The sequence below is a fragment of the Sarcophilus harrisii genome, chromosome 2 (assembly GCF_902635505.1).
Source record: "Sarcophilus harrisii chromosome 2, mSarHar1.11, whole genome shotgun sequence".
Taxonomy (NCBI): domain Eukaryota; kingdom Metazoa; phylum Chordata; class Mammalia; order Dasyuromorphia; family Dasyuridae; genus Sarcophilus; species Sarcophilus harrisii.
Window position 1 is genome coordinate 608,353,044 of NC_045427.1, and position 14,945 is coordinate 608,367,988.

At 39.1% G+C, this 14,945-nt stretch overlaps 1 protein-coding gene across 5 annotated transcripts in view; it reads left to right on the forward strand.

The window, feature by feature from the left end:
• Positions 1–14,945, forward strand: part of DLG5 (discs large MAGUK scaffold protein 5) — a 153,500-nt gene that overhangs the window by 109,132 nt on the left and 29,423 nt on the right. For all 5 annotated transcript variants that reach the window (XM_031956410.1, XM_031956411.1, XM_012553933.3 and 2 more), the window contains 7 exons: positions 1,303–1,435; positions 3,406–3,533; positions 4,127–4,302; positions 7,627–7,730; positions 8,316–8,408; positions 10,570–11,607; positions 13,842–13,974. In XM_031956410.1, the coding sequence (XP_031812270.1) occupies positions 1,303–1,435; positions 3,406–3,533; positions 4,127–4,302; positions 7,627–7,730; positions 8,316–8,408; positions 10,570–11,607; positions 13,842–13,974 (1,805 nt within the window). The remainder of the gene's footprint in view (positions 1–1,302; positions 1,436–3,405; positions 3,534–4,126; positions 4,303–7,626; positions 7,731–8,315; positions 8,409–10,569; positions 11,608–13,841; positions 13,975–14,945) is intronic.

Below are 14,945 nucleotides of genomic sequence, written 5' to 3' on the forward strand. Positions count from 1 at the left end.
TAATATTGTTAAGTTACAAGAAAGGTGTTGACTTGCATTGAGAAAGGCATTTTCTTTACCTGGAAATTCCATACACCAGTGAATCCTGACACTAGTCCCTATGCCTTCCTCTATTATCAACTTTCTCTGCTCTCCCCCCACATCTGCCATGTCTCCAGTTTTTGGTTGTGAAGACTTTGTCTGCTCTGCCAAGCCTGCACTTGCAGGAAACAAACTTTATATCATTTAAATATATCATTAACTATGTCATTTAATTAATCTATTAAAATAAGCCTTGTCCCTATTTCCTGATTTAACTGGGGAAGATGAAATATAAAGTGTGAAGGCAGAAAATACTGTGTCCTTTTTTTTAAATACATTTTTATAGGTATTTGTTTGTTTTAGATTTTACAAATTTTCTCCTGTATTTTTGTCCTCCCCTCTCCCTGAGAGCCGTCCCACATAACAAGAATTCCCCCTCCCTCCCAAACCAATTATGGCTAAGTGATTTGCCCAGGGTCATGAAGCCAGAAAGTGTTAAGTGATTGAGATCACATTTGAACTCAAGTCCTCCTGAGTTCAGGGCTGGTGTTCTATCCACTGCGCCATCTAGCTGTTCCAACAAGAATATTTTAACAAATACAATTTATTGATACCTTTTCTTTTTGCATGCTTGAATTTTCCCCAATATCCCTCTTCCTTCTCTCTACCAGAGACCTATCCCTTATAATAAAGAATATTTTTTAAAGAAAAAAGAAAAAGAGGAAGAAGAGAAAAAAACCCCTCAGCAAAACTAATATAACTAAAATATATGAAAATATGTCCAGTATTCCATAATTGGGAGCATTCTACTTCTGCAAAGAGGGAGAGGCACATGTCTTTTCACATTTTTTTCTTATGCTTAATCTTTGTAATTTTGAAATATTTGTTTTCTCATTTACCTTGTTGTAGTCACATGTATTGTTTTATTGGTTCTGCTTTCTTTACTCTGTATTACTTGGTAAGTCTTCCCATGCTTCTCTATAGTCAGATCTGTCTTTTCTTAGAGCACAGTAATAAATCCATTACATTCAAGGATTGTAATTTGTTTAGCCATTTCCCCCTTGATGGGTGTCTTGTTTCCAGTTCTTTATTACCATTAAAAAATGTTGCTATCAATATTTGATTGTATATGGGGGATTTCTTTCTGTCCTTTACTTTTAATGTATGATTTTAGGCTTTTGAGATGTCATGGAAGAATCTTGCTGTAATTTGGCAATATAGGACGCAAGAAGATTACACTGATTTCAAGAAATTCAGCTCTAAAATTCTCTCTTTCCATAGGGAAAAGATGGAAAACCAGTTGGAAAAGGAAGCCCGTTTCCGGCAGCTGATGGCTCATAGTTCCCATGATTCAGCCATTGACACAGATTCTATGGAGTGGGAAACGGAAATAGTAGAATTCGAAAAGGACAGAGTAAGTTGCCTTTAATTTTCTTTCTTTCCAGAAAGAGGCACATAGGTGATATAGTTCAAAGCTTCTCATTCTTAAATTGTGGTTCACATTTTCATAGAAGGTTGAAAAATTATGATTTATCATTAGGATTATTTGATTTATATACCTATTTTTATATACCCATATACAAGTAAAACTTTCCCAGGTGAAAAGGGTTGTGACCTTAAGCTTAAGGGCTTAAGCTTAAGAAGCCCTGGGTTCTGCAAAACCACTTGCATAAAGTGGTATGCTGAAGGATGGAAGGCTTGTATTCATATCCAGCCTCAGGCACTTTTAACTAGTTGTGAGATCCTGGTCAGGAAGTCTCTGTGGCCTTCAGTTTCTTCAGTTAGTGTAATGGAAATAATGACAGGACCTACCTTCTGGGGTTATTGTGAGGATCAAGTGAGATAATGTTTGTAAAATGATTCACACAGAGTAGGTGCTATATAAACATGCTTGTTCCCTTTCCCTGTCCTTGCAACAGGTGTAAAGTAGGGGATCTAGAAGCATCCTCTTAAAGAGATGTATCTAAGCCTTTGGCACTCATTTAGATTAGACATTCTGTTTTCCTTCTTATAATTGATATCTTCCCTTGAGGGGGAAGTAAACTCAGGTTTTCTTTATTATTAGAGATAAGGATAATGGATTGTACCTGTGATTTCACTAGGGAACTCTCACTTGAGAAAATTCCTTCTCCCAATATAGGTGAGCCCCTTCTCTGCCACTTGTGGTTTTATAAAGTACTTAAGTTAGGTAACCCTGCTACCTGCACCTTAGAAAACCATAAATTAACAATAATTTTATATAATTACATAATTATAACATATATATCATGTGTAACATATATAAAACATATAACATATAAATATAAATAATTATATTATATTGTATTTTTACTTTGTTAAACAATTCTGTTATTACATTTTAATTTGAGGCCCACTCTAGCTTAAGTCACTAAGTGGTTCAAAAACTTGCCAAAGTTGGATAACCAGTGTGTGTCAGTAATTTTCGCCCTATATTTCTGTCCTCCCCTTTCCCAGAGAGTGATCCCATATAACAAAGGATATTTAAAAATATATATAATTTATTGATAAGCTTTTACATTGCTTGAATTCTGTTTTTTTTTGGTTCTCCATCTACCATATCATAAATGCTTCTTTATTTTGGTCTGTAGCAAAAGTCTCTGCTATCTTCCTGAGTCTTTCACTACTTAGGACATCTATTGTTGAAGCTATTACAAAAGATGACAGTGTGGAACTAATGTTAATAAATGAAATGATTGTACTATAAGAACATGTGAATAGAATATACAAGAGAGACAGAACTTTTCCCAAGGTTAAAAATAAAAGATTAAAAACTTGGTCAAGCCATCAAAAGGTGTATAGCTGAGTAAGACTTGATAGAGTATAGTCTACTAGGTACTGCCTTCTCTATTCAAGTCATGATCCTTGAATAAATAAATGAGTTCTTTTTGATAACTTTTTGTACAAATAGCTAACTTTCCTATGTTGAAGTGAAAAGAGCCTCTATTATGCCATGTGGACAAATGAATTAGAGTGATAGACTCATAGATTTAAAGCTGGAAGAGACCTGAGATTATATAGTGTATTTTTAAAGAGAGGCAGTTGATACCTAGTGCTGTTAAATGACTTTCAAGTTCACACAAATAATAAGTAGCAGAACATTACTTTGTTACCAGAAGTGACTTCGAATCCAGAGCTCTTTCAACTGTCTGGTACTCCCTTCCTTTCCTCCAGGTAAGGGTCTAGAAAGACTAAAGGAGCCTTGTTGAGTGACAGGTACTTGGGATGACTTTGGAAAGTCGGGCAGGACCAGAGAAGAAGGAGGAGTGCCCACTATGTGTTTGGGTTTGTGTTGGTGCAAACACTTTCCTAAGCTGGTTTCTCTTGGCTGCTCCATTTATTGTGCTTTATTGCTATTTCCCATAGGAGGACATGGATTTGAAGGCACTTGGATTTGATGTGGCAGAAGGTGTGAATGAACCTTATCTCCCTGGGGACTGTGGCATTTTTGTCACTAAAGTAGACAAGGGAAGCATTGCAGATGGTCGATTAAGGTAATGGAAAGGGGTTGTTCTGTGGTTTTTTGAGGGGAAGTAAGAATGATGAAGTGGGGGAGGTCAGGGCATGGGGAGAAGGTTAGGAGTAGAAACATTAAAATCTTTGCCAAACTCAAGATTCCTTTCTTCAATTTGAATCTGTGCTGAGCCAATGAAGCTGTGCAAAAATAAATCTCAGAACCTCGGTGATTTCTAAAAGTCTATTTCTTCCTCTTTCTGTTCTATTCTCCTTTCTCAGCAAAGGTGGTGCAAAACTATCATTTTTTTTTTTTCTTATGACAATACATGGTCTCCCTTACCTTCCTATCAAATGTGCTTCTGCCTTCTTTCTGCTTTTCCAGTCCATTTTTCTAGCAGACAATATGTGGGCTAAGTGACTGGTTGATTCTTGTCCAATAGGGAACAGGACAGCATTGCTCACATTAAACTATTTCAGAGATGGGTACCTCTTTCATAGAGATTAAAATCTGCCTGAATCAGGGTGGGAGGAGTGAGGGAACTCTTAAAATATAGGTCCTTCCAATGGGGGTGGGAGGGAGATCTGCTTCACAGGTCTCAGTTGGTGATGACTTGATGTTGTCCCTTGCCAGGGTAAATGATTGGCTGCTCAGAATCAATGATGTGGACCTTACCAACAAGGATAAGAAGCAAGTGGTGAAGGCTGTTCTCAGTGGTGGAGGGGTCATTAACATGGTGGTCCGGAGAAGGAAGTCCCTAGGAGGGAAAGTGATAACACCACTCCACATTAATCTGGCTGGACACAAAGGTAACAGGAGCTTCAGGAGATACCTTTTCAGCATCCTGGGGTTGATATGTTTTGCTGGAGACATGAGAGGGTGATCCAGTTGACTTACTGAGAGCATAGAACTAAAACATGGCATAAGAGGCTGTTTAGTCCAGGGATTCATCTTAACCTGGGATCTATGACCCTGTTTGTTTTCTGCTTTTTAATTAAAATATTTTAATAACTGTTTTCAGTATAATTGGTCTCCTTTATAATTTGATGTATTTTCTTTTTTGCATATAAAAACATTTTTTTCTGAGAAAAGGTCCATTGACTTATTCATACTGCTAATTCAATAAAAGGTTAAGAGCCAATCTGTCATTTTATCTTTAAGTCACTTGTTGAAGGTAATGTACTTGGAAGAGTTGTTTCATCTCGTGAGCTTCTAACATTCATTTATAAACCAGTGCCATTATAAAATGTACCACAGTTGGTACATTATTTCACATGTTTCCAATTAAGGAATAGTATTTTTAATTTTTTTTTGGGGGGGGTTGTCTAGTAACCCCTGTACTTTTTTGCAGGCAGGCTTTGGGGGTTTAGACATGAGTAAACTGAAACAGCTGGCAATTAATTCAAGAGCAAGGTAGAGAGCAATTATTTGCTGAATGCTTTATTATATGGCATGTGCTGGAGTGCTAAGTGCTGGAGATACAAATAATAAACCAAAAAGACAGACTGTCATTAAAGAGCTTATGTCCTAATGGGGAAAAATGATATATAAGAGTGTTGAAAAGTAGGATTAAAGGTATGCAGCAGAGTGAAGGTACCTGCATTGGGCAGAAGAACAGCTGAAAAGGGAATGAAGCTTGGTATTCCCAGAGCCTTACTCAGTGCCTGGAACACAGTAAACATTTAGTTTAAGCTTGTTAATTAATTGAGAGAGACTTAGGATAGAATTGATCTAGAAAGAGAGCTATTCACTCATGAACACTGAATTGAAGTTAGCATTAATTTGTAATACCCAGTCAGCACATTGGAGTACGAACAGAAAAGCTAGATGTATATGGTAGCTTACATAGGGTTGGAGAGTCACAGTGTAGAAGCAATGATGGTAGTGATGGTGGTATTAAAAAGTGAGATGTTTAAGGATAGAGAAGTGGGTTGAGTTACCTTAAGCTTAAGGCAGTGGAGTGAGAAAAGTAAAACTGAACTAGAAGAGATAAAATAAAGAAATGAGGGCTTAGGGTGGTGATCAAAGACCTGGAGATCAAGAGGGAGATAGTGAACAGGTATAGACAGAACAAAGTGTGTGTGTGTGTGTGGGGGGGGGGGGGGGGGAGGGGGAGGGGGGGGGAGAGAGGGGGGGAGAGAGGGAGGGTGTGTGGGTGTGGGAGGGGGGGGGGGGGGGGGGGGGGGGGGGGGGGGGGGGGGGGGGGTCAAGTGAAGGCGGGAGGACATAGGATGGTCAAAGTTGGAGATCTTTTAATTCAGGCTGTTGTTGGTATAGCTGATCATCTCTGAATGGCTGAAGTGGAATGGTTCTTGAAAAGTCATCAAGTAATTAACGAGTCATAGAAGGGGAGAAAGGAAAACTGTAATTCAGATAGTGATGTCCATTGAGGAAGGGGGAAAGTCTCTTACAGGTGAGTATAATATAAGAATAAGGGTTAGGAAAGGGTGATATTAACAGAATGGCATGAATGTCCATAGAGATTTTTGAGTGATAGTGGGGAAAACCAAAGATCTGGAAATGGCAAAAGAGCACATTGATCCCAGAGTGATGGAATTAGAAGGGACCATCTCTTCCAAACTATACCTGTCAAGGTGAATGTTCACTCCTTTTCCAGGCTCTTTGTTTTGTAAACACAGGAAATGTAGGAATGGATTGAAGAAGCCATCTTTGTGGGAAAGCAGGGCAAAGGATGTGGTATCTTCAGTGCAGTCAGATTTCAGTTGTTGCCAGGAGATAGAAGACACTCAGAGAGACCGAAAAAGTTGGACAGCAAAATGTGGGGATTCAGAAAAGGTAGCTAAGAATACAGATGGAGAAAACAAGAAAAGTTAAGTCTTAACTCCTACAAATTCCAGAGATTAGGAAAGCCAGAACTAAAAGTGGCAGATATTGAAGAGTTTGACTTTGATCCTAAAAGATTTTGCAAAGACTGACTCTCACAAATTTATATACTTCATTCTGTACCCTTTGATTAGAGATAGGCTTAGAATTACTTGTAAATTTATGCTTATTATGCCATTTCAAGAAAGTAGATTTAGAAGTGGTGTATGGTGTATGGATAGTAGTGATATGTGGATAGGATTTTCAGTATCTAAAACATTGATACATTATAGTTAACAGGAATGAGGAGGAGGAAGAGGAAAACTTAGAATCCCCAAGTATAAAACAATTTGTGATCATTTGGTTCAGGGGCAAACAATCTATACACTGCTCAGAAGCTCTGAAGTTATCATTGTATAACAGTTGAATGTTAGATGTTATTTATTCTTGTGGCCCTATTTATTCTCCTGATTCACTTATTAATGAAAAATCGAGTTGAAATTTATTTTGGTACAAAGCACAATCTCTTCTATACACAGTAGGCACCTAATATATGTGAAATTGAAGTAAGTGCCTATTGTCTTTAGAGTATTGAAAAAAGGCTAAATTTACAGAAAGGACTGGATTCTTGCTCTATCTTTGACAATATACATGTGACACTGGATAATTTAGTCTTTTAAACTCTCAATGTCCCAAGCAGCTTTCTAAAATTGTAAATTGCAGGGACACTGCTGCTTGGAAGTTCCCTCAGTTTATGGAAGCAGGGAAGCCAGTGATCTGTTTTAGAGATTTGGGTATCCAATGAGAAACTTGAATGGATAGAGAGCTAGTCCTGAAATTGGGAAGACAAGGTTTTAGGGATTTTGTTAACCTTGAGCAAGTGACTCAAATCTCTCAATGTCTTAGGTACTCTTAAGACTAAGTCACTGTGAACATTCTGCATAAGTGGAGGGAGTTTTCCCATCTAGGACTTTCCAGTATCAATTGAACAACAGGCTCAGTCGCTGTCCCTCTCCTTGTCCCTACTAGCCATTATATTTTATAATCTTAAAATAATTCAAAAAAGACCACTGCCTGAAGTTAGGAACTTGAGTTACCTGAAATTTTCACTTAACTGGAATACCTCAGGCCTTGATGTTATTGTATTATATTTAACTTGACTAAACTGAAATTTAGCAAATGTGTTCTTGAATCCTGCTTATTGTCTCTTTTATCTTTTAAAAAATCAAACAAGGAAAAGGCAAGGATTGAAAATAGGCTATAGACTGGAGGGACATTTCTGCATTCTAATTTTGCTCTTTGTATTCTAGAGAGTGGTATCAGTCTAGAGAATGGCGTGTTTGCTGCTGCTGTTGTTCCTGGAAGTCCTGCTGCTAAAGAAGGATCCCTTACAGTGGGAGACAGGATTATTGCTGTAAGTCAAATACAGAAAGCCTTAAAGGGGTGTCTACCAGAAATGGGACAATGTAATTACATCTAGGACATGAAAAGCAACACAATCACGGCGAACCCATGCAAACTGTTCTTCACTTAACCCTCACATATAAAGAAATAAACATTTAAACTCTTATCCCTGTGAGAATAAGCTACCAGGACATGAGATTTAGATCTGAGCCACCCCAAGCATGGATACAGTTCTTGGTTTCCTAATTATGGAGGGATCAGTTGCATAACCTTGCCCGGGATGGAGTAGTATGGCTGTAACCATGAGACTTTTCTACCTACATGTAAGTCATGTACTTGTGTAAGTAGTTCTCTATATAAATCTCACTGGTGGGACTTTCTCTCCTATGTCTTATGTCCCTTGGGGACTGTCCATGGTGCTGGACCAAGAGAGTACCCATGGGCAACTTTCAGCCTAAAACATAATAGAGGATGCCTTTACACCAGCTGGTTTAACTAAATAACTCATTAGCTCTGTTCTTTCTCCAGGTTAGTGTTGGGGGTTTCACAGGATTTTTTTGTGGCCAGTCCTGTCTCATTTCTCCTTCTCCCTCAGATTAATGGCATTGCACTAGATAACAAGTCTTTGACTGAATGTGAATCCCTACTCCGGAACTGCCGGGATTCCCTGACCCTCTCACTAATGAAGGTAAAAGAGCTATAAATGCAAGCTTCTCTTCTGGGTGTAGGGGCAGAGACAAAAGGCTAGACCAAAACAGGAATTGAACTTTGCATATATATGCTAGCACTGCTACCTTTAAAAATCTCTTTAATTTTTCTTCTCTTGCTTATTCATTCACTGTCATAATGTTCTTTTTGATTCTTTGTTACAAAGATTGCCTCTGTGTTGATTTTTTTTCAATTACATATGAAGACAAATTTTAACCTTCATTTTAAAAAATGTTAAGTTCTAAATTTCTCCTTCTTTCTCTCCCCTTCTTCCTTCCTAAGATGGTAAGCTATTTGATACAGGTTATGTATGTGTAATCATGTAAAACGTTTCAATGTTCACCATTCAACAAACATTTCTTGAGTATCTATACTGTTACCTTCCTAGTTTGGAACCTTGTTACTTCTTATTTGGAATATTTTAATCCTTTCCCAATTATCTTTCTAATGCAGAGATCTGATGACATTAGTCCTCCTCAAAACTTTTTAGCTGCTCCCTATCACTCCTTATCTTGCCAGTCTGCATTTAGCCTTTCTTTCTAATGTCATACATTTTAGCCAACCTGTATTATTTTGTCATCTCTTGAGTCTTCATGCATGCATTTGCACAGATTGTGCCACTTGTCTGGCATGCATATCTTGTCTGCTTTACCATCTCCCCCAACCCCGCCTCCCCTCACCTCCATCATTCTGGTTCACCTTAGGAATCCCTTCCTCTGTGGGGCTTTCATTGATTTCCCCACAATAAAATGAAACCTTGTCTTGATTTCCCTTTTTACTCTATTTTACTCTGCCTGGTATGTTCGCCTATATCTCTTGTATTCTTTCCCCTCTCCCCCACCAATCTGTAAGCTATTTAGGAATAGGGACTATGTATTTTATATCTTTGTTTTCCAAATACCTAGTCCAGGACCTTGATGCTTAATAACTCTTGGTAAATTGAATTGAAGAGAAAATGTACTCCCCTCCCTTCTTTGCAGAGGTGGGGGACTATGGAGGTGAATAATTGCATATATTATCTGATATGACTGATGTATTGGTTAGGACTTTCTTAATCCTATGTTTTTAATTTTTTTCAAATAATCAATTTTTTTTTACTGTCTCCATGCCCTACTTCTCCCTCATCCCTTTTCAGTCCCATCCCTTGTAATAATTATTCAGATCTATAATCCTCAAAGGAATAAAAGGAAAAGGGGGGGGGGGGAAGCTAAAAAGAATATTGAAAAAAAAATCTGTTATTGTATCCAGCTTTCTATTCTTATAGCACTCTTTGAAGTAGCATAGCAAGTCTGGGCTTGGGCATTATAATTTCATAGCCTTCAGGTTTGTTTTGTTGTTCTTTATGTTTACATTGTTGTATTTGGTTGTGTGTCTTGTTTTCTTGGTTTCTCTGATTTCATTTTGCTCTTGTATGTTCTCTCATGCTTCTCTATAGTCATCACATTTGTCATTTCTTGCAGCACAGTAATATTCTATGATACTCACATATCACAGTTTGTTTAGGTATTCCCTCATCACTGAGTTTTTACTTTGTTTCTAGGTTTTTGCTGTGGCAATATTCTTTTTGATTCTTTGTTAACAGGATTGTGTATATATTAAAGACCCAGGTGTGATGGTGAATTCCTGTAGACCCTGCTACTGGGGAAGCTAAGGGTGGGGTATTAATTGGCTTTGAGAGTTTGGGGTTGCAATAAGGCTAGAGTTGGCCCAGCATTCAAACTAATGTTGTTTGACAGTCTACCTGAGGAGGTTTGGGCCTGTCTGGATTGGGGTCAGAGCTACCAAAGCTATTATACTTCCAGTCTGGTTGAGTTAGGAAGAACCAGTCTCCAAATTTTTTTTTTTTTTTTTTCTAAATTAGGAAAGGATATTCACAAGGACTGGGATTATTTTTTTTTCCTGTTGCCATCTCATGGCAAATTATGCAAATCACTGATTGTTAATTTGCCTTTATGAGTTAAGAAAGTCAATTCCTGTGCTAATGTTGGTAAAGTGCTTTTTAAGTCTCCATGTGCTATAGCAATTTCAGAGATGGTCATTGCTGCAGCTTTTTTTGCCTAAACAGTTAAATCCTTGGCAAAATCCTTTGCCATTTTATGATCTAAATGTTCTCTTTCTTCCGTACTTTTGGGGCCTCTTAGGTGTTCCCTCAGAGCTCTTCATGGAGTGGTCAGAATATTTTTGAGAATCTCAAGGACTCGGAGAAAGTGTTGAACTGTAGGCTCCATGGGTCCGAGGTCCAGGCTCAGAATAAGCGGAACTTAACACAGCACAACAGTTCCACGCAGACGGACATTTTCCATTTGGAGAACTTGGAGGACAAGAAGGATCCGAGCACCCCCGGGAGTGGTGGGGGCTCCTTCTGTGAGCACAAACCCTTCCCCCGAGGGCCCTTGCAGGTCGTTGACCCTCATCGGAGTTGCCACAGCGCCTCAGAGCACAGCCTTAGCTCCTTCAGCTCAGACCCCTATGGGGAGCGTGGGTATGGACTGGTGAACTTGGGCAGTCGGAGGATGCTGCCTCCCTTTGACACTGTCATCGGGGACTGTGTCTTGGTGGGCTCCACGTTGGAAGAGGCAGGGTCAGGGATGAAACACAGTGGTGGGACCTGGCCCAAGGTAATGGTCAATGCCTCTTCAGCAGAGACAGAGAAATTCTCCGTCTACAAGAAACCAAAGCAGAGGAAGTCAATCTTTGACCCGGACACCTTCAAGCGCCCCCAGACACCTCCCAAAGTAGATTACCTCTCCCCAGGCCCTGCCCCTGCTCACTCTCCCCAGCCCTCCAAGGCAGAAGGGCCCCCAACTCCTCCCACCCCTCCCAAGAGAAGCGACTCCATTAAGTTCAAACACAGACCACAGGATAGCTCTGGTTCAGAGACCACGCTGGTCCCCAGCTCTCCTTCTACCAGCCCGCCAGCCAGCCATCCCTCTGCACCAGCCCCTCTGGGGCTCAAACAAGACTCCCCACCTCACAAGGGCAGGGGGCGGGTTCTTCCTGGGCACTACTACCGGGAAGAGGAGGGGGACTGTGCCCTCTTGCCGGGGAGGAAGGCCTGTGAAGAAGATGGCAATTTCCAGAGAGGGGACGATTCGGATCTGAAGCGACCCCGGCCCAAATCAGCGCCGATTCTTCGGCATAAACTCACCCCAGTAACCATTCCCAACCAGTCACTTCAGGTAAGGTCTGACCGTTAAATGGATGCTATCAGGGAAGGAGTCCTGGTATACTCAGGGGGCTGTGCTGGGGATTTAGGAATTTGGGTCCTGGGTTGTTAATTGGTTGTTTGACTTCATTTGGAGGATGGGCACCAATGAACAAGCAGACCCTTTAAATGATGTGGAATCCAATGGTGGGATTCTAATTGGAGGGTGGGGGACAGAAGAGGACATGATCTTCAGGTGTGATCATCAACCAATCCACCCCATGGTTGAGATCATCCCTGAGTGCCATACAGATGTGCTGCCAGTTCCCTTATAAATAGAAGGGCACTCAGTGTAGTATTGACATATTAAGAAGTAACCCTAGAAAAATGGTCCTTTGCCCTGGTGTCCTTCCAAAAGAACTGACTGGAGTGTATATGGCCAGTCATTTAGTTTGATTAGTGCCAGGAAAAGTATTGTGAAGGCATAATGACTGAAGCTCTCAACAAAGATACAACTATTTAATTGACAATTGTTCTGATGGCTCAGAAAGTTTTAGTGAGTGTTGTAGTTCTGTAGCCATTGATGTATAACTGAGTTGTATGAGGCATTAAGAGTAAATACCAAGATGAATGACAGATTATCTGCCTCTAGATCTTAAACTTAGGAGCTACGAAGGTCATAATTGTAGTTCCAAAAAGTCTTAGTGCCATTTTGAAGCCTTTTTTATGCCTTTTGGAACATCCTGTGTTTTAATGGAAGGAAGTGATTAATTTTATAAGCCACATAATTAGAAAATGGGGCTAGGTCCTGTGATGGGCCAGATAGAAAAGAGACATAATTCCTGTTCTCAAGTATTTATAGTCTTGTTGGGAAGTTTAAATGTACATATATAAAAAAAGTAATAATATGCTGCTGTATACTAGCGTGCCAAAAGGAGCAGAGACAAGGGCCAAGGTTTAGAGGTAAGAAAAAGAACATTTTTTTGAGCCAAAATTGTCTTGTTAGCCAGATGAAAAATCCACAACTAACTCATATCATATGCTCATTTAGACTTAACATAGTGGCAGGCACATAGTAGGTAGCTAATGATTCTTGATTATCCTACTGACTGACTTGAGTGTATTTGCATCATTCAGCTTCCCTTTTCTTTTTCCCTCTTTCCTTCTACTCCTTCCCTATCAATTTAACAAGAACTTATTAATCACTTAGAATGTGCCAGACACTGAGGATACAAAGAAAAAAAAAAATGAAATAGCCCCTGTCCTTAGGGAGCTTACATGCTATTGAGGGGGGACGTTTTACATAGAAAACCAAGTACAAAATATATAAAAATAATTTTTCTGGGGAGAAAAGAAGCCATTGTGGAAGAGTTGATTGAGAGGAATCAACATTATTTTCCTGTAGAAGATCTGATTTGATATATTCCAGATATGGGGGGCTAGCTTCTTTGAAGATGGAATTTAGCTGGAAAGCAGATAGAGTTCAGGAAGGAAAGCAAAATACAATAAGCTCAGAAAGATAGACTGAAACCATATTGCTATAAACATAACTGAAGAATTTATATCTGATCCTAGGGACAAGAGGGAAACACTTGAATTGCCTCTGGCAGAGGAATGACATGTACTTTAGGAATATCTCATTGGTGGCTGTGTGGAGGATGATTTCTTTTCTTCCCTCCTCTCTCTCCTCTCCTTTTCCACTCTCTTTTCCCACTTTCTTTCTAATCTCCCTTCTCCTTTTCCTCCTCCCTCTGACCTTCCTCTCTTCTCTTTCTCCTTCCTTTTTTCCTTTTTTCTCACATGCAGTCAGTGGATTTTTAAAAAGAATCTCTTTCCAATTCCATTTTCTTTACTTTTTGAAGAGGCAGTTACCTCTTCTAATTTGAGAAGTTGGGGTGGGGGCTATGAGGGGAGCCTAATAACCCTGTATTAAAAATTACTTTTTCATAGACCTTCATACCCATTGAGGACCAGTCAAGCAAGAATAAAATTGAATTGTATTAGTATATTTTTTTCATCAGGTGTTTCCTGGCTTAGAATCTTATTTTCTGAAATTTATCTCCAGTTTTACCACACAAAGATACCAGGTCTTTGACATCCTAGGAGTAAAACTTGAGTAATCCATTCAGATAGGAAATGGTTATAATCATGACTTAAATCAGACTTAAAGTGTAGAATTGTGTCAGTAGGAGAAAAAGGACTACATTTGTACAACTCCATTTCACTGTTTCCTGGCTCTATTGGACATCTCTTCTCTCTGGTTTCCAGGCACAGAAATACACTCCAGCTACTGATGAACATTTCACTCCAGAGCTCCAGGAGTGGATCCCCTACTCTCCGAAACGTTCCTCCAGGCACAGTGATGGTTTTGTCCCTATTTACTCTGGTGGAGTATCTGCAGGTAAGTGCTTATAGTACCCTGGAGTTTGGTAAGAAAGGATACCATGTTCCAAGCATGGATGAAAAGAGGAAGTTATCCTTTTGTAGTCAGCAGCCTCCTTGAGAAATGTACAGAAAGGTAGTTCTTGTTTCTTCATATTTACTTCATCTTTTGGTGATTTTCTTTTTCTTTTTAGAGTGTATTCTGATCAATGGTTAGGCTCATGATATGCAGAAGCAGAAAATACTAGGGTTTAGTGTCGGATAAACTCAAAGATCCTAGCTTTGGGGGCAAGAACTCATTTTTGGAAAAACTGTAGTAAAAGTAGAAAGAAATCTGGCAGTAACTGGGTATAGATCAAAATTTTATAATATATAAGAAATGCACATGCACTTTAAACATAAAGAGTCATCATAAACAAAAATTGAAGACATTACCTGTCAGATCCATAGCTAGGGTAAACAGAGATAGAGAGGTTCACAGGAAGTAAAATGGACAATTTTTATTACATAAAATTTAAACGTTTTTGCACAAAGAAATGTAGCTAAATGTGACTAAAATTAAAAGAGGAGCAGGAAATGGGTGGGGGAATCTTTGCAGCAGATTTTACTGATAAGAGTCAAACTGTACTGAATTTATAAGAATAAGAGCCATTCTCCTATTCAAAGAATATGAAGAGGTGATTTTTAAAAATTATTTAATTGAAAAAATAATATTAATATGAAAAAAAATTTCCAGAAACCCTGGTGTAGCTAGTCCAAGGGCTGACATGACTTTCTTATCAGGCACAAGTTATATAGTCAGAACTTGCTACTTTAGTCACAGATTTTGAGGTAAGTGGTCCCTCTTTCTCCCTTTGGTTAATATAATTCTATGTGATTTTAGGTCAGCCCTAATAGCCAGAACTTCCAGCCTTGTATAAATTTAGCTGCTGGGATAAGTTGGAGTAGATGCCCTCTTCAATCTCATTCAAATTGAAAGTCTCTGATTCC